Source organism: Hypomesus nipponensis, chromosome 8, assembly GCF_054491055.1.
Source record: "Hypomesus nipponensis isolate SF chromosome 8, ASM5449105v1, whole genome shotgun sequence".
Classification (NCBI taxonomy): Eukaryota; Metazoa; Chordata; class Actinopteri; order Osmeriformes; family Osmeridae; genus Hypomesus; species Hypomesus nipponensis.
In genome coordinates this window covers 703,977-721,759 of record NC_140368.1, presented here as the reverse complement: position 1 = coordinate 721,759, position 17,783 = coordinate 703,977, and the positions used below count along the sequence as shown (strand labels likewise).

The 17,783-nt window shown below is 49.2% G+C and overlaps 4 protein-coding genes across 4 annotated transcripts; 2 read left to right on the top strand and 2 right to left on the bottom strand.

The window, feature by feature from the left end:
- Nucleotides 1-95: 95 nt before the first annotated feature.
- LOC146274636 (fat storage-inducing transmembrane protein 1-like) lies at nucleotides 96-1,653 on the top strand. The gene is made up of 4 exons (XM_084703675.1): nucleotides 96-151; nucleotides 539-736; nucleotides 965-1,234; nucleotides 1,269-1,653. Exons 1-4 carry the CDS (start codon nucleotides 96-98, stop codon nucleotides 1,651-1,653), a joined length of 909 nt encoding a protein of 302 aa, XP_084559801.1.
- Nucleotides 1,654-2,088: 435 nt separating this feature from the next.
- psme1 (proteasome activator subunit 1) lies at nucleotides 2,089-5,337 on the bottom strand. The gene is made up of 12 exons (XM_084703836.1): nucleotides 5,223-5,337; nucleotides 5,066-5,109; nucleotides 4,714-4,746; nucleotides 4,557-4,619; nucleotides 4,341-4,442; nucleotides 4,154-4,217; nucleotides 3,723-3,820; nucleotides 3,568-3,636; nucleotides 3,340-3,407; nucleotides 3,198-3,252; nucleotides 2,986-3,072; nucleotides 2,089-2,352 (listed from the first exon to the last, which is right to left on the bottom strand). The coding sequence occupies exons 2-12, from the start codon at nucleotides 5,102-5,104 to the stop codon at nucleotides 2,272-2,274; spliced, it is 759 nt and encodes a 252-aa protein (XP_084559962.1). The 5' UTR covers nucleotides 5,105-5,109; nucleotides 5,223-5,337; the 3' UTR covers nucleotides 2,089-2,271.
- A 1,643-nt stretch (nucleotides 5,338-6,980) lies between these two features.
- pck2 (phosphoenolpyruvate carboxykinase 2 (mitochondrial)) lies at nucleotides 6,981-13,617 on the top strand. The gene is made up of 10 exons (XM_084703835.1): nucleotides 6,981-7,634; nucleotides 10,044-10,256; nucleotides 10,498-10,682; nucleotides 10,916-11,122; nucleotides 11,215-11,402; nucleotides 11,486-11,648; nucleotides 11,873-12,088; nucleotides 12,284-12,421; nucleotides 12,904-12,999; nucleotides 13,086-13,617. Exons 1-10 carry the CDS (start codon nucleotides 7,603-7,605, stop codon nucleotides 13,553-13,555), a joined length of 1,908 nt encoding a protein of 635 aa, XP_084559961.1. The 5' UTR covers nucleotides 6,981-7,602; the 3' UTR covers nucleotides 13,556-13,617.
- Nucleotides 13,618-14,029: 412 nt separating this feature from the next.
- Nucleotides 14,030-17,699, bottom strand: LOC146274633 (sialic acid-binding Ig-like lectin 13). Its single transcript, XM_084703834.1, has 7 exons — nucleotides 17,458-17,699; nucleotides 16,848-17,222; nucleotides 16,243-16,551; nucleotides 15,740-16,000; nucleotides 15,479-15,563; nucleotides 15,344-15,407; nucleotides 14,030-15,064 (listed from the first exon to the last, which is right to left on the bottom strand). Exons 1-7 carry the CDS (start codon nucleotides 17,555-17,557, stop codon nucleotides 14,813-14,815), a joined length of 1,446 nt encoding a protein of 481 aa, XP_084559960.1. The 5' UTR covers nucleotides 17,558-17,699; the 3' UTR covers nucleotides 14,030-14,812.
- Nucleotides 17,700-17,783: the final 84 nt, after the last annotated feature.

Here is a 17,783-nt window from a genome sequence, read left to right as displayed (position 1 = left end):
AGCTTCAGCACTATGCACCAAGGGCTTTGTTACGTGAGGAATGTTGTAAGTGCTCTAAAATTAGAATCAGAAGCTCAACACCCTGAAGAGTCAGGATGGGGAAACACGGGGCCAGTGAGCCCAGATCCAGGATGAAACAGTCTTGGGAGCTGTAAGTGGATCTGTCTGTTGGATGTTCTCATTTAGCATTCATCCAAACGTGATGTATAGCACAACCTGATGATCTGTGGTCCAGTTCTCTGACTGTTGGGCAGGACGGTTCTCTGGTGTCCCATCAGGGCTTTAAGCTGCACTACGAGGCAGTGAGTCATGTTTCTGTAAAACACTTTTTACATAAAACATTTGGGACAGTTCTGCCTCTATTCTTTTTACCGTGGCAGTATAGTCTGACAGGACAGCCGAGAGGGAGGACGACATGCAGTAAAGCAAAACTCAGCTTGGCCTGAGAGCATGGACCCTGACAGCCAGGCGGCATCAAATGGACATCTTGACGTCAACCATAAATCCCAGCCGCCGTCTGGTGAACTCCGCCGGGCAGGGAGGCTTGGTCTAAGCCCTCCTCACCTGAGGGGGTGCGGCCGGTGCTGACAGACATGGCGGCTGGGCTCCTGCGTTGTTCACTGTTCAGGCGTCATTTTGACTTGATGGTGTCTGTAGTGCTGCGGTTTGGGCCGGCCCTGGGACCCTTGGTGTCCAGGCACAGCATCTTTGCCAACAGGAACCACTTCCTCTACAGGTCAGGACAGGCTGTTGTTTTAACAACAAACCATTCAGTACTGTTTCTCCTCGGTCTTCTGTGAAATCGCTTATGGAAAATAAGTTGCTACTTACGTTTTTGTGAGTGTAAATAATACAAATTTAAGTTATTTTTTGTAAAGAAATCTCAACATTGATTGAGCTCCTGTGCTTCATCTCGCATCCAGGAGTGTTCTGACTCGCAGTAAAACCTGACTTCTCCCTCCAGAAAGTTCCTTGATTCCTGCTGGGGCTGGACCTGCATCTCCACCAGCTCCTTTGTCTTCATCCTCTCCTTCTCCCTCCGCCCCTCCCTCGCTCTCTCCCTCCACCACCTCTCCAGGGTGGCTATCACCGGAGCCATGTGGTGGGGGTGTGTCTGGCTCCTGGCCTGGCTGGAGGACGCTGCAAGGAGCTGCAACCAACCCCTTCCCCAGGCTGGAAGCTTGTCCGTGAGGCCTGGAGCTGTGGTGCAACCCCTATCCCAGGCCGGGGGACTGTCCCTGGGGTGGGATGTGGTGTGCCAGGGTGAGCAAGGCCTCTTGTCTGAGAGCAGGCCTGCTGTGGCACAGCTGGTATGTGTGTGAAGACCCCCTCCTGCTCTGTCTGTGCTGCATGGTTCTGGCTGAGGAGGGCTCCGCGTTCAAACCCCGCCTGGCCCTGGGGAAGCCCTGGGGGAACCCGCTGCGCCTCCTCTTCCTGCTGTGTGTCTCCCTGCTGGCTCTGTGGCTCAGCCTGCTGATCTGCCTGCTGGCTCACCTCCCACAGTTCCCCTCCCAGCTGCTGGGGGGCGCTGTAGGGTGCCCAATGTGGGGGGGCCTGTACCGGGGGTGGTGCTGCCTGGGGCCAGGCTGGTGGTGTCCAGGGAGGCTGGGAGAGGGACTCTTCCTCACAAACACGGACGGACAAACAGAGTAGCCCACACCACGCGTGCTTGACTCTTTCTACGACCTGTGTGGCCCGACAGCGTGGTATGATAGCTCTGCTGCAGGGGCCTGGGCTGCAGAGATGTCTGTGGGGGTCAGAGGTCACGGAGCTGTTTCTCTCTCTGAGGCTTGTGTTGGCTGCCATCCCTCCCTCATCTGGTGTGAGGTCACAGCTTCTCTCCCCGGCAGGCTCTGTGCTCTTCATCTCTCTGAAATGTTGGTCTTCAGTCCTTAGAGAAGGATTCATGCATGGGAAACTGTCTCATGTCACCTTACATTTTAATTAATATAATTAATACCTCACCCCCACATCGGAAGAATTTTAGGGATCACTCAAGGCTTATTCATTAGTATAGGTAAACGATTGATCTGTTATCACTTTCACATCATTTAACACTGAGGCAACAAAAATTGGCAATTCACAGAGTACGAGAAATCTCACAGATTTATTTTGTAGCCTGAAAATGGTTAATACAGCATTATTTACTAACTGGGGAAGTTAACATGTGAAACCAAACACTACTGAGTCAGTGTCTCTATATATCAGATTGTCGGTGGTATTTCAAATGAACACATCTGGAGAGTGTATGTATGTGTGTGTGTGTGTCTCTCAGTAGATGAGGGCTTTGCTGTCTCCTCTTGGCTTCTTGATCTTGTCGTAGTTCTTGTTGATGATGTCAAACAGCACAGCCTGCACAGCAGCAGGAGAGAACAGCATCATGACATCCCCAGCCTCTCATCTCACCCCAACTGCCTCGTCACCAAACCCATCAAACAGAGGAACGCAGCAGGGGGCAGATCTTCCACCAGAAAGACAGAATAGGAGAAGGGCTCCATCTGCTAGATAACTACAGGCAGATAGAACTACAGGCAGATAGAACTACAGGCAGATAGAACTACAGGCAGATAGAACTACAGGCAGATAGAACTACAGGCAGATAGAACTACAGGCAGATAGAACTACAGGCAGATAGAACTACAGGCAGATAGAACTACAGGCAGATTAATGACATCACTGAGTCATGGGAGGTTTTGGTCCTCAAAAGATCCTAGAATACCTCTGGCTCTGTAATACATTCTCCTGTGAAATCTATACAGTGGTGCCTAGTGAATTTAATTTAAATTGATTCCCTTCAATGAAATGTAATTTGATATTTTCTAATTGTTCAACGTTGCATTGTATCTGTTCAGCGTACTGAATTGACTCCTTTGTTTGTATGATGAGAGCTCCTCCCCTGGTCACTGCTAACAGCTCTGCATGGCCCCAACCTGCTGGAGGGGGGAGGAAGTACGAGGAGGGAAACAGGAAGTAACCCGGGCTTACGTATGTGTTGCGTATCTCCAGGACCACCACTCTCAGCTCACAGTACTGGGACTGGTCCAGCTCATGCACCAGCTGTCTGTAGTCTCCCTGGAGACCACGGAACACAAGTCAGGCCAGCAGGTGTACATTTGTATACTATACACACACACACACACACACACACATATACTGTACAATTACACGCACACACACACACACGTAGCAATACTGACCACGTGAGGTTGTTTGGATGCTTTGGCCACAGCATCGCCCCTCTCGCTGTAGTACCTAACCACACAGGAACACGTCAGCATATTCACACACACACACACACCAGATCATCAGTTAACACCCGTTCTCAGTATCACATCTTACTTGGAGATCTGCGTCTGGAATCCCTCGATCTTGGTGCGAGTATTGGTCAGAAGTTCAAACACCTTCTCCTGTGGAGCAACATGTAGGAATACTGGATCAGAAGTGTGCAGTGGTTAGGGTCACGTATCCTAACAGCAGTTGAACAGTGTTTTGGTGGTCAGGGTCACGTGTCCTAACAGCAGTTGAACAGTGTTTTGGTGGTCAGGGTCACGTGTCCTAACAGCTCACCTGTACAGCCACGCCAAAGTTGTTTCCATCCTCGATCTTGGGAATCTGGAGCTGAACCCACATGGATACCTGGGAGCACAGGGACACAGACATACACTTTAATATGACACATATCCTTTCACGATTTACTCTCTGCAGTGAGGTAAACAACTGACTGTGTTGAGCTTCTCCTTGAGGGTCTGGATCTGAGGTCTGATCTCCTTCAGCAGACGCTCCACCCTCTCGTTACAGGCGATGGGGCCGCAGGGAGGACCTGGCGGAAGACCACAACCCTGTCTTTATGTCCACTATAATGTAGCACTTCTGTAATGCAGCAGCTTACTACTTAACAGACTCCACACAATCCCTGTTGTGAGACCATCAACAATGGCTTTTATACATCGTTGAACACCCCCACTCTTTTCCAAATATAAATCACTGCCTCAGTGTTAGACTGAGAGACCCCCCCCCCCCCCCGACAGAGATCACATGACAGTGAGAACAAGGGTAGCCTTGTGCCACTTACACAAAAACAAAATACATAAGATGGATATTAGGATTGTTGAACTGGAGCAGAAGCGTGGTACCACCATGTTCCCCCTCTCACCTGCATCCTCCTCCTCCTTGTCCTCCTTGTCTTCCTTGCCCTTCTTGCCCTCCTTGGCTTCCTTCTGCAGGACCCAGAGAAGAGGGTCAGTACAGGGCCTCTGGCTGGAGACTTACACTGGAGCATGGACAGGAGGGGGTGTGTGTGGGGGAAGGTGTGTGTGTGTGTGTGTGTGTGGTGTCTCCACCTCCTCCTTCCTCTTCCTCTTGGCTTCCTCCTTCACAGGGTCAGGGATGGGGATGTCCAGAGGAGCCTTCAGGGTCAGCAGGTTATCCAGGCTCAGCGAGCTCTGAAGAACATCCACACCAACATCACAACATCATAAACACCCTGACTCCACATCTCTGTGTGTCGAGAGCCCTTGTGTTCCTGTCGCTGGAGCAGCAGCTGCCTGCCTTCTTACCTTCAGCAGCACCTCCATCTCTACAATCTTCTGAGGGAAGAAGCCTGTGAGGAGGGTCTCTGCCTGTGTGACACAGGGGACAGATGTGTTTTCTAGATATGAAAAGCTCCTAGTTATGCATGATTAAGTGCTTAAGTTGTTCAAACTGGCTATGTACCTCCTTGGTAAGTTGCTTGCAGAAGTCATCGACCTGTAGTGTGGTATTTGGAGAGGAGAGGAGGAGAGTGGTCACTGTATCACTGATATCTCACTTACCAGACACCCAACTCTGACAGTGTCCGAGTTGTCTGACAGGTAGTTTCACTCCACTGCGGGGTAGACGGGTCGAGTTCCATCTGGTGATCTCATGGCCTAACACTTTACAGTCAGTTAGCTTAACACACGGGGAACTATGCTCCTAAAACGCTGCCCAGGCAGACTATGCTGTCTAGATATCCATCTCGGTTGTCGACGATTTCATTTAGTTACTTTGAAGTGAATTTAAAAGAAGACAACGTCGCTATTCTTACCTGTTTCTTCGACTCCGGGCGGATGTCTATGGATGTCATCGTCTCTTTTAATGAAAAGGGAAATCACTTAGTTGTGTACAAGTTGTGTACACAATAAGACATTGTCGCAACAATATCGTGCAAATATACAAAACTGTTTGCGAAATTAGTTGTTTACCTGTTAATTGTGAATGATGCACAGTACGGAAAAGCAGTCGTTGTTAGTCAGCATTAAAAACTGAAAATGAAAGTAAGGATATTTCCGTACTTTCCAGTTTGGCACGGGGTTCGCGTTCATCATGTGGCATTGTGGGACTTGAAGTTTCTGAGGCTTTAAGTCATCGGCAGATGTTTCAGTGTGATACGTTTACCAGACAAATAAATCATTACAAATTATTCTCAGTTACACTGGGTGTTTAAAATAAAATAACTTCGATGTGTTGACATATGTTCTGCGGTTCCCAGTGTATCCGCTAGGGAATGCGCTCCCATCAACTTTTGAACGTAGTGTATATTGACCCTGAAACATCCTCGTGCATTTTAACCGCTATTCGTGTTAAAGATTTGGGAAAGTGAAACATCTCACTGGTGAATTAACTAGATTATGCATTTGGTTTCTTATTGCTTTTAATCGGTATCACATATAAAATACTTAAACAAACTATTAGAGTTTCCTTATGGTGAATAGGCCTACGAATTGACAAACATTTCATAACAATATTATAGTATCGCGTTCACTATAATGCACTTGCATACGTAGTGTTAGACAGTGACGATGTCGGCACACGAGACCCTCACCGTCAACAGAGCAGGGAGACCAGGAACCTGATGTTTTTGCTACTCTGTAACTGAGAGTTAATTATTTTCCAATCAGCTGCAATGGTATAGCCTACTCAGACAGTAAATGGCTAACTAATTTAATCTGAAATTAAATTAAATGTCTGCCCATATCTCAAATTGTTAAAATGGCTAAGTATTGTTGAACCATAAAAAATTGCGTTTGAGAAAATACTCAGTACGAGCATAATGAATGTATCTTATAACACATGTTGAACAGTATTTATTAGTGACATCTGGCTCACAGAGCGGTGGTTATCTGCCACATCATTTATAACCATCTAGGTGTTTGCTAATATTGTGAGCAATTAATTGTTCCTTTGTTTTGTGCTTGTATGATTACATGTCATTGAAAAATGCTAGAGTTACATGCAATAAATTACAATAAATTGTGGACTTTGTTTTTGGACTTTGAATTTAATCCAAAGGGTGAAAGCTGATGTGTTTGTAAGGCCATTAATTATTGATTGAAGTGATGGAGTGAGAGATCTAGAAAGTTGTTTTCCAGCATTTCAAACTTGTTTGTGAAAGACTCAGTGCAAAGGTCTGAAAGTCTGTGGAGCCGAAGGGAGGGTGGGGAAGGAGGGAGAGGGGAGGGTGGGGGAGGAGGGAGGGAGTGGGGAGGGTGGGGGAGGAAGGAGAGTGGGAGTGGGGAGGGTGGGGGAGGAGGGAGTGGGGAGGGTGGGGGAGGAGGGAGGGTGGGTGGGGGAGAGGGGAGGCTATGTAGGCTATGTTCACATAGCCTACACTCCCAACCTCTCTTCATCCTGTTTACTATTTCTCCCGATTTAATGTTTCCTCTTGACCTGAATGTAGTCGACCTAACCCACCCCTGACAGGCTCGTGTTAACCACATCAGACCCACATGCCAATTCGTTCTTTTGTTGCATTTTTAAAAATTATATATATATATTTTTTACAACGCATCAACAATATTGCCTGCTAGCTAATTGGTCCAATTAGGCCAGTTCTGAGTAGACAACTGAAACTGCATATATCCTTCCGCAGTACTATTTTTTTCAATGACTTTGCGTTTTTATTTTGCTGACTCTGCTCAGCTTTTCACAACACACTCGTACTGAGCTTTCAACTGACGAGGTCCATTGCCAATTTCTCATCTTCTCTAGCCCGTTCATTGCAACCCTTTAAAAACTGTCTCACTGTTCCACGTATTTAGCCGCTGATACCGGAACTTCGAACTTGCATCATCCAGCTGGGTTGAGTTTGCCCGTGTCTGGATATTTAAACCATGAGGAAACTTGGTGGTATGAAGTAGTTCTCCGTGTTTTCCGTGTCTCGCGTGTTTTAAAAGAAAGCAAGTTATTTAAAATGAGAACGCTCGCGGATTTTGTCAATGCTTGAACGAGACTACATCAATATCATAGTTTTCGTACTTAGACTGCGTTTGAGTCTCAGATTATACATTTCGCCCAGAGGAACATCTGCGTACATTGCACGAAGTATGTTTTATAGTAGATAATTGAGCTACGAAACATAACCTGTGTCAAGGTGTGCGTGCATGTTTGCGCCTGTGAACGTACACGTGTTACTAAGGGCAAGGTTCTCTTGATAGGTCTCTCTACCTCAGCATTCACACTGCTATCTGACCGATCCGATATGAGTTGTGATTGGTTCTGAAGTACACAAGACTACTTTCTGCTACGAGATCTTTTTTGAGTTTGTGAAATTTAATTCACTGCCACAGTTTGTGTTACAACAATATGTCGTGTCTCATTCTCGGAGTTTTCAAACGGTGAGTATTTTCTTATTTCAGTGATATTTAGAGTGAACTATAAGATGTGCTTTCTGACCCGGATAACTCTTTATAGTACTCCGGAACTACGGGGTACATGGTGTTCTATAGTTAACTTGACTACTGGTCGCGTTGCAACATTTCAACCCATCGATAGTGTTGTAGCCAATTATGCATGCACAATATTTGCAATAAGTGGAAACAAATGTCAACCAAATCAGACTCTTTTGGATACGACAATTTGTTTTTGCAATCTATGCGAGATATGGCAATTGGCTCGTATCCTAGATAAACATTCCTAGATAAATCCTTATAGTTTTATGACAACACCTACACCAAACACACCCTACAGGTTTAATAAGTTGTTTAAAAAGGCACACGTATGACTTATAGGCCTAACTAGCCACCATCACTGCTAAACTTGACCTGACCAAACCAGCGCAACTAAGTACACTTAAAAATGAAGGATATTTCTTTACGTCAATAAGTGCCATGTTGACATAAAAATATGTTACGAATCACATCCTAGTAGCATTCATGTCTCTGAATTTCTTTCCCCCACCAGGCTATCTGACCATGTTGCACAAAGTAGGCTAAATGTGAGCAGCCTTGCTTCATGTTGTGTTTACAGCTTGTCTTTTGTGTGCGGTGTTCACAAGTGTCTGAATGAGCTGTCCTCCCTGCATGTTTAAACCAGGATTCAGGCGACCCAACGTGATGCATGCGTGTGTTACGTGCGTGTAGTGCCCTCAGTGTTCTGCACAGACCTCAGGAACTGTTAACCGATAACTGGTAGGGTGAGTGTGGGTGTAACTGCTTGAGGTTCCCGATGATTGGTTGACTTTTTCTGGAGGGGTGTTAGAATGGGGGAATGGAACCGTGCAAAGCTCAACTATTATCGTGGGAGGAAGAGGAGGGGAGTGAGAGAGGGGGGGGGGGAGTGAGAGGGGGGGGGGGAGTGAGAGAGGGGGGGGGGGAGTGAGAGGGGGGGGGGGGAGTGAGAGGGGGGGGGGAGTGAGAGAGGGGGGGGAGTGAGAGAGGGGGGGGGAGTGAGAGGGGGGGGGGGAGTGAGAGAGGAGGGGAGTGAGAGAGGGGGGGGGGGAGTGAGAGGGGGGGGGGGGGGGAGTGAGAGAGGGGGGGGGGAGTGAGAGAGGGGGGGGGGAGTGAGAGAGGGGGGGGGAGTGAGAGAGGGGGGGGGGGAGTGAGAGACGGGGGGGGGGAGTGAGAGAGGGGGGGGGAGTGAGAGAGGGGGGGGGAGTGAGAGGGGGGGGGGGAGTGAGAGGGGGGGGAGGGGGAGAGGGGGGGGGGGAGAGAGGGGGGGGGAGTGAGAGGGGGGGGGGGAGTGAGAGGGGGGGGAGTGAGAGTGGGGGGGGAGTTAGAGTGGGGGGGGGGGAGTGAGAGGGGGGGGTGGGAGAGGAGGAGGAGGAGGAGGAGGAGGAGGAGGAGGAGGAGGAGGAGGAGGAGGAAGCGTGAGAGGGGGGGGGTGGGAGAGGAGGAGGAGGAGGAGGAGGAGGAGGGGGAGGGAGGAGGAGGAAGAATCTCTGTTCCATTGTGCTCATGTGCTTCAGTCAGTGATCCAATGGGAGAAAATGCTCAAATTTGTTACTTAGTTACACAGAGAAGATATCCACGAGGAGGGAGGGGTTCAGACTCAGCTTGACTTCAATCTCTGCTGCTCACACAACAAGTCTGTCAGAGGGGGGGGGGGGGGGTTGCCAGGGGAGGAAGAGAGGTCAAAGGTCGAACAGCAACCATGTCTTGAAGCTTCAGAACAAATTGTCGGTGATGTACAGCAATTCTCCAGTTGCAGATAATTACACAGCAGTTAACAAGCAGCAGCTTGCGGGTCGTTAAGGGTGGCTTCAGTAAGGTGCTCCTTTAAGGATGTATGCCAAATTCAGATTTTAACCTCCGTAAAGTGTCTTGAACAATGGTCTTTCTTTCTCTGTGTGTGATGCATTGGTCAGTGTCCTCATGTCTGAGCTCTGGTGCTGTTGGCATGATGCCTGCTTTATCAGCAGCTAGTCATCTTCTCAGCATGTGCTGGTGGGCCTGTGCCCCCTAGACCCTATCCTAGAGGGAGAACTTTAATGACTCTGTGCTGCTAGTTTGGACTGCATGTGCCCTCTGTCAGAGAGACTCTCAACTGAAGTAGAAACGTGTGATTCAAATTAGCCAGTGGACCCGAAACCACCAGTTAAAAATGTGAGTCACATTATACAGCAGATCCCGTGGAGTCAAATTAAATTTGTAGAAAAACTTTCAAAGTCTTTTGTGAAATATAATGCTGTAAATTAGGTGGACTGGAGAGTAAGGACTGTCAGCTAATCCTGTCTGGATGTATCTGTGTAGAAAAATCAGGTTTTTATCACCTTGTGTCATCACCCTAACCTCCTCTGTGTTCCCCAGGCGAGGCTGCGTGGGGGCAGGGATGGGGGTCCGCTCTCTGGCCTCGGTGCCCTCCCTGCCCACCGCCGTGGCTGACTTTGTGAAGGGGGCGGTGGCCGAGTGCCAGCCCGCCCGCGTGCATGTGGTGACGGGCACGGCGGAGGAGGCGGCCGGCGTCCTGGCCGGACTGGAGAAGGACGGCATGGTGAAGAGGTTGCCCAAGTACCACAACTGGTGAGGACTGCTCCATGCCCCGCCCCCAGAGCCACGCCCCGCCCCCAGAGCCACGCCCCGCCCCCAGAGCCACGCCCCGCCCCCAGAGCCACGCCCCGCCCCCAGAGCCACGCCCCGCCCCCAGAGCCACGCCCCGCCCCCAGGGCCACGCCCTGTTCAGGGGGACAGGTTTTCAGTCCAGCAAGACACCCAGGTTGTAAAGATTAGACTCTGACGTGTTTGACCTTTCACCCCTGCCCAGCTGGCTGGCAAGGACCGATCCCAAGGACGTGGCGAGGGTGGAGAGTAAGACTGTGATCGTGACCCAGCGGCAGCGGGACACGGTGCCCATCCCCAGCCCCGGAGCCAAGAGCCAGCTGGGCAGCTGGCTGAGCGAGGAGGACTTCCAGAAGGCCCGGCAGGAACGCTTCCCTGGCTGCATGGCTGGTACGGCTGGATCTCTGCCTCTCTCTGTCTCTGTCCGTTTCTGACGGAAGTATGTGGCCCAACGTTTCTCCATACCTCCCCCACCCTAAAAGCCCTGGAGTGCCGGGCTCGGGAGAGGGTCTGGTTTGATACCACTGCTCTTCCATGGGAGGGATTCCCTGTAGTTCTGGATACAATTAGACAGCAGGCGCTAAGTAACAGTTCTATGTGTCTCTGCTTGTGTCCTCCGCCAGGGCGTACGATGTACGTCATCCCGTTCAGCATGGGTCCTGTCGGCTCGTCTCTGTCCAAGATGGGCGTGCAGGTGACTGACTCCCCGTACGTGGTGGCCAGCATGGGCATCATGACCCGCATGGGCACGCCCGTCATGGAGAAGCTGGCGGAGGGGGCGGAGTTTGTACGCTGCCAGCACTCTCTGGGGCGACCCCTGCCTCTGAAAGGTACTGCTCGTGTGTTGGTGTGTGTGTGAGGTGTGTGTGGTAGGATCCTGTATTGCTCCCTGACCTGGGCTTTCACCAATCTCTTCCCCCAGCCCCCCTAGTGAGCTCGTGGCCGTGTAACCCAGAGAAAGTGCTGATCTCCCACCTGCCAGACAGCCGGCAGATCCTGTCCTTTGGCAGCGGCTACGGGGGAAACTCCTTGCTGGGGAAGAAGTGCTTCGCCCTGCGCATCGCCTCCCGCATCGCCAAGGACGAGGGCTGGCTGGCCGAGCACATGCTGGTGGGTGTGAGGGGGGCAGACTGTGACTTGGAGATGAGCACTCTGTAACAGTTTCTTTACCTTCCTGTTTCTCCCTCCTCCAGATCCTGGGCATCACCAGTCCCCAGGGGGAGAAGCGCTACGTGGCGGCAGCGTTCCCCAGTGCCTGTGGGAAGACCAACCTGGCCATGATGAAGCCTGCCATGCCGGGCTGGAAGGTGGAGTGTGTGGGCGACGACATCGCCTGGATGAAGTTCGACAGCCAGGGTATGGAGACTCATTTACACACACACACAAACATGCGCCAAAAGTAACTCACTCAGAAAAAGTCGGTTTCAGACTGGATACTTCTGCCTGGGGCCTTGCAGTTTGTCCTGCGAGAGTCAGCAGTAGGACACCAGTGGTGATGCGTGTCTCAGCAGTAGGACACCAGTGGTGATGCGTGTCTCAGCAGTAGGACACCAGTGGTGATGCGTGTCTCTGCTCTGCAGGGAAGCTGAGGGCCATAAACCCAGAGAACGGCTTCTTTGGCGTGGCGCCCGGTACCTCCATGAAGACCAACCCCCACGCCATGGCAACCATCGCCAAGAACACCGTGTTCACCAACGTGGGCGAGACCAGCGACGGGGGGGTGTGGTGGGAGGGTCTGGAGCCGCCAGCAGAGGGCGTGTCGCTGATGGACTGGCACGGCAAATCCTGGACGCCCGGTGAGCTATGAGGGGAGAAACAACGCCACATGGTGGCAGGGGACATTTCACGTTATTAGTTCTGTTGGAGTATTTCAATGCAGTTTAATTGCCCGCAACCTTGTACTGCTGCTAGAATAACAGTGTTTATATCACAGCGTTCAGTTCTGGTGTGTTCTGTCTCATCACTCCTCCCCCCCGCTCTTCCTCCCCCAGGTGACTCCACCCTTTGTGCCCACCCCAACTCCAGGTTCTGCACCCCGGCCGCCCAGTGCCCCATCATTGACCCCCAGTGGGAGAGCGAGGAGGGGGTGCCCATTGATGCCATCATCTTCGGAGGCAGGAGACCAGAGGGTGAGGATGACTCTCCTCTTCCGCTCCCCTACAAATGACCAAATATATAAAATGACGCTGTATATTCCCCCCAAAAAGAGAGCGCTGTTTTCACACTGGCGTTGCCCTTGTTAATTACACCTGCTGATGAGTACACTGGATCCACTGTGCTGATGAGTACACTGGATCCACTGTGCTGATGAGTACACTGGATCCACTGTGCTGATGAGTACACTGGATCCACTGTGCTGATGAGTACACTGGATCCACTGTGCTGATGAGTACACTGGATCCACTGTGCTGATGAGTACACTGGAAAAAAGTCCTAGGGCAAACACTGAAGGTCTTCTTCTATTGTTACATGTTAGGATAGCTAATAGGATCAGCCACAATGTCACTGTGGCTCCCCTGGCCCCTGGCCTGACCTCTGACCCCTGGCCCCTGGCCTGACCTCTGACCCCTGGCCCCTGGCCTGACCTCTGACCTCTGTTCTGCTGTCCCAGGAGTCCCTCTGGTGTACGAGGCCTTCAACTGGCGCCACGGGGTGTTCGTGGGAGCGGCCATGAGATCTGAGTCCACAGCAGCAGCTGAACACAAAGGTACTGACTCTGTCACATGCATCTGATCTTATAAAATGATGCAGAATTCTTTTCCAGGAAAATAAACATTTGTTTGACGATCCCAGGGAAGGCCATCATGCACGACCCCTTCGCCATGCGGCCGTTCTTCGGCTACAACTTTGGAGACTACCTGGCCCACTGGCTGAGCATGGAGACGCGTCGGGGGCCCACCCAGCTGCCCAAGATCTTCCACGTCAACTGGTTTAGGAAGGACCCGGCGTCTGGATCCTTCCTCTGGCCCGGCTTCGGGGAGAACGCCCGCGTGCTGGAGTGGATCTTCAGGCGCTGCGGCCGCGAGCGGGAGGACGAGGCGGCCCGAAGGAGCATGGTGGGCTGGCTGCCCCAGGACGGCTCGATCAACATCCAGGGCCTGGCCGGGGACGTGGATATGGCCGCCCTCTTCGACCTGCCCAAAGCCTTCTGGGAGAAGGAGACCCAGGAGCTGAGGGCGTATTTCAGCCAGCAGGTGGGGGCAGACCTGCCCCAGCAGGTGGGGGCGGAGCTGGACGCGCTGGAGAAGAGGGTGAGGAACTGACCAGGAAGGAAAGAGGAAGCTAAATGATGGACGTTACACTACAGTGATGCTAACATGAGGGGACGGGTGGGTGGGTGGGTGGGGTAAACTCAGGGCAGTCTTGGGAGGATACATGGAGATGTAAACTAAAGGTTGGAGATGTAGAGAAGGTAGAATGATCTGAAGAGTTTCTCACTGCCTGATGCTGCTGGGTCACAGAGGTGTGAGATGAGGAAGGGCGTCGCGGTTGTGGGGGAACAGTGACGAGTCGTAGTGCCTTACTGACATTCTGCAACCAAGTTGAACGCTTGGATGTTTACCAGCTGCACCCCAAAGAATCACGTCTCACCTGATGAAGTTTGTTTGGTAGAAGAAGGCATGAACACTGTATTCAGGTCATTTCTGCTAAATGCTAATGCTGGCTTTATGTTCAAGAATAAACGTATCCTATTAGCTCAGGGAAACATTGTAAAGGAATGCCATCGGGAAACAGGATGATTTGCAAGGTTGCCACTTTTATATTATTCCCAAAGCATTAATGTTTACACCACATGTCACATTTTGGACCAATAAAAGCAAGAGATTTGAAAATGAATGTGAAAGTGTTTGAGTGCAATGAATAAATAACTTTAAATTCATCTCCAGTGTTCTACAAAACCTCCTGTGTCTACTATTAACAGCTATGTAGAGTACAAAACCCAATACATAAACCAAAAATATATAATATTGTTATTACTATTTTCTGGAGGCTAAATGTAAAATCAGTGTTGACCACTAGATGGATATCAGTACATCACTGGTACATCAAAAAGAAGGTTTGTTGGAAAGGCTTCAAGCTACTAAAATACCCAGCATGCCAGTGTGAAAGGAAACTGACATATAGTTTCCTATAATTATACTATTTTAATTTAAAACAAATCAGATCGCGAGGAGCACTTCAGACACTGACCGACTAGAAACCAATTCAACTCAAAAGAACAAGTCAAAATACTTATATTTAAACATCCCCAAGGATGAGTTGTTAAAGAAAAAGTATCAAACGTTTCAAAACATGCATATATTCAAGCACCACAGGAAACGCACAGGAAACGCACAGGAAACGCACAGGAAACGCACAGGAAACGCACAGGAAACGCACAGGAAACGCACAGGAAACGCACAGGAAACGCCAGCAATATGCTTCATCAGTGGGACCAAAATAAGTCTTTCAATTATTGCAATAATGTTTGTTGGCCTAATTAAGAAAACAATTGACTTCAGAGGAGACATCACAAATGATTATTTCTTGACTTGAGCGTAGAGGTCTTCAGGGTCCTGGGTGGGCGGCTGCCCCCCTCCCTTCCTCACCTCAGAGTACTCTGTGTCTTCTGAGCACTTCTCTAAATTCCTGTTGGCTTTGGGCTGCAGTTTGGAGAAGTCTATTTCACCATACTGGATGTCCTCAGACTGGCTGGGGGGTTGCTCTGCTTCCACTGGCACCCTGGTGGCATGGCTGGTGGCATCTGTCTCGTCACTATCAACAGGCTGGGTCTGCAACACAGGGCACAGACAAGGATAAGCCACCGCAGTTAAACGAGATGCTTAACCTGGCACAGCACACTGAGGGGCCATGTTAGTGGAATTTACCAAAAGGTTCACAGGTTCCCTATAAGCATAAACACACACTGAGGAACCATGTTACAGTTCTGTACCAAACACACACAATTTCGTAATCTACAAAATTCTATTTTCACCACTTCCTTGTTTTTGTTCAACTTACTTCAATACAATATATTGTTTTATTGACTATCATAAACACAGCGTGCTCACCTGCTCTGACGTGCTGGCTGTCATCTTTGCTCCCCTGTCGACAGAACCGCTTAATTTTCTCCTCCTAAAAGACATTTATTTTTAATTTAAGAGCATCAACTCGTCTACATGAAGATCTCCAGGGTCTTTCCTCACCAGACAGCCAGCAGAACGAGAACGAGGAGGAACATCGCTGCAGACCCTCCTATGATCGCATAGTACAAGATGTTTGTCGGTTGTTCTATTAACAAACAAATAAACAGAATGTGAATGTATGTCATTGTAAGGGTAAGGGTTCGAACATTCGCCGAACAGTATGGCAAGCCATTTGAACCGCGACCCCTGGTTAGTTTTCGATAGGTCCCCGATTTCGGTACAACAGTGCGGCTGACTTCTATTGATGCATATAGGGCCTACCTCTAATCACCAGCTGAACCTCAGCTGCATTCTGCTGGCCAAGGTGGTTTCTGGCCACGCAGATGTAGCTTCCCTTCTCAGCTTCGGTCACTTTGATGGTGAAGGTGTCTCCAATACCAACTGACGTGTTTCCGCGGATCCTGACCCAGCTGAAGCTACTGACCGGAGGGTTAGCGCTGCTGGTGCAGGTCAGAGTCACGTTGCTACCAACTGACACCGGATCAGTTGGGTGGATGGAAGCGGAGGTATTTTTGGGAGAAACTGATGGAGAAGGGTTTCATAAGACAGAAATAATGATCCAGTATCAGAGAATGTTTGAACAACATGCTACTAATGAGTTATGTTTTATCACTCAAACCAAAACAAACAATAATGTTACAGCAGTAGGCCTACACGCTATGAAATAACTAAGCTATTCTTGTAACATGGATGCTCTTGTGTAAATATAAAATAGGAGGACGGACGGACGGACGGACAGACAGACAAACAGATGTATAACTTACATGAAACATTGAGAGTCACAGTTACTTCTGATGCGTAGGCCGTCGGACTTTCAGTTGGATAGATAGCTGTACAGGTGATGTTTGTCCCATGGTGACGGGCAGCGGTAGTGAAGTTCACCGTGAGCTGGGCTGACTTGGTTCGGTCTGAATTATCCTGCAGTGTTTTGACTGTAGCTGTCCCCTTTGGGCCAGTCCATTTCAGCTCAGGGGGGTGTGTGGGGCAGGGTGCCGCAGCAGAGCAGGACACTGACACAGAGACGCCCTCCTTCAGACTCCCTGGGTCGGTGATGGTTGGTCTGGGAGGCACATCTGAAGAAAGTTACAAAGTGATGCCATCTACCATCTACTAGACCTTCAGTCACTTAAAGCCCAGGAATATCAACATGTATCATATCATATTCAGACAATGGTGTGAGTTGTTATTGAGGATAGGCCTAATAAACACATTAAAGCTATAGTTACATTGTAGAGAATATAAAAGGGAGCCGTCAATTGTTAAATATTTAACAGTTTTGTGACACAAGTATAGGCTCCTAAAAGCTGTTTTCCTTCTTTCATGCAAACGATACAAAACTGTGAAGAAAGTCTGTTCAACATTCTCTTACCGCGAACATTTACTTTACAAGCATTGGCTGTGGCTGTTGCTCTGAATGATGGGTCCTCTATTCTGAAGTAGTAGGACTCTTCATGATTCATTGTTACATTGTTCAGCAATGAGGTGCAGTTTCCCTCTGTGAGGTTTCCAACTATCTTCATTGAGAAGATGTTCTCCAGTTTACTGCTATTGTAGATGACATTCTGTGGATAAGTGCCAAATTGTGGATTGTTGATAATCCAAACTCCTTTTGAGTTTGATGTAAAGATTGGTAGAGTTGTGATCGTGGCATGAAAGAGACATGGGATTAGCACACAGGAGCCTGACAGGGCTGTGATGCTGCTTGGCATCTCAGCAGCGAGAGAAGGAGGCTCCGCCGCGGCACCTGCAACAGGGACGCGCGCATGATCAACCACAAACCACAGCCGTTAATTAACAGAAAGTTGTTTTATCGAAGCCAAGTGTTCAAGTGTTACTTTACAAGTAACATATTAAAATGTGAACGCAATGCTGAGTATCAGCATATTTCTTTACATAATTATTATAACAAATACTACTACTACAATGAATAGGTTTTAAAACCAACGTACACTTATGAGTTTGTTTGCGTTTTAACTCACCTGACAGGAATAGAATGATGAGAAACATCTTATTCCAAATCTGATGTTCCATACAAGAACACATTTTAGAATGAGTAACAATCACCCACTGGTAAAACATTGTAGACAGCACCTTATATGGCTGTTAAAATACAGTCTGGATTAGAATGAACTTTTAAGAGCCCATACGGTTTCTCATTAGAAAAGATTATACAATTATAATAAAAGACTAATATAAAGCGCTTGCCTCAATGCGACACCAACAGGACATCTACACCATCTAAATGTAGCTGCTTCTGTGTGAACGGAGTTATGAACAACAAGCTTCCTTTTTCCCCTCCGGTGGA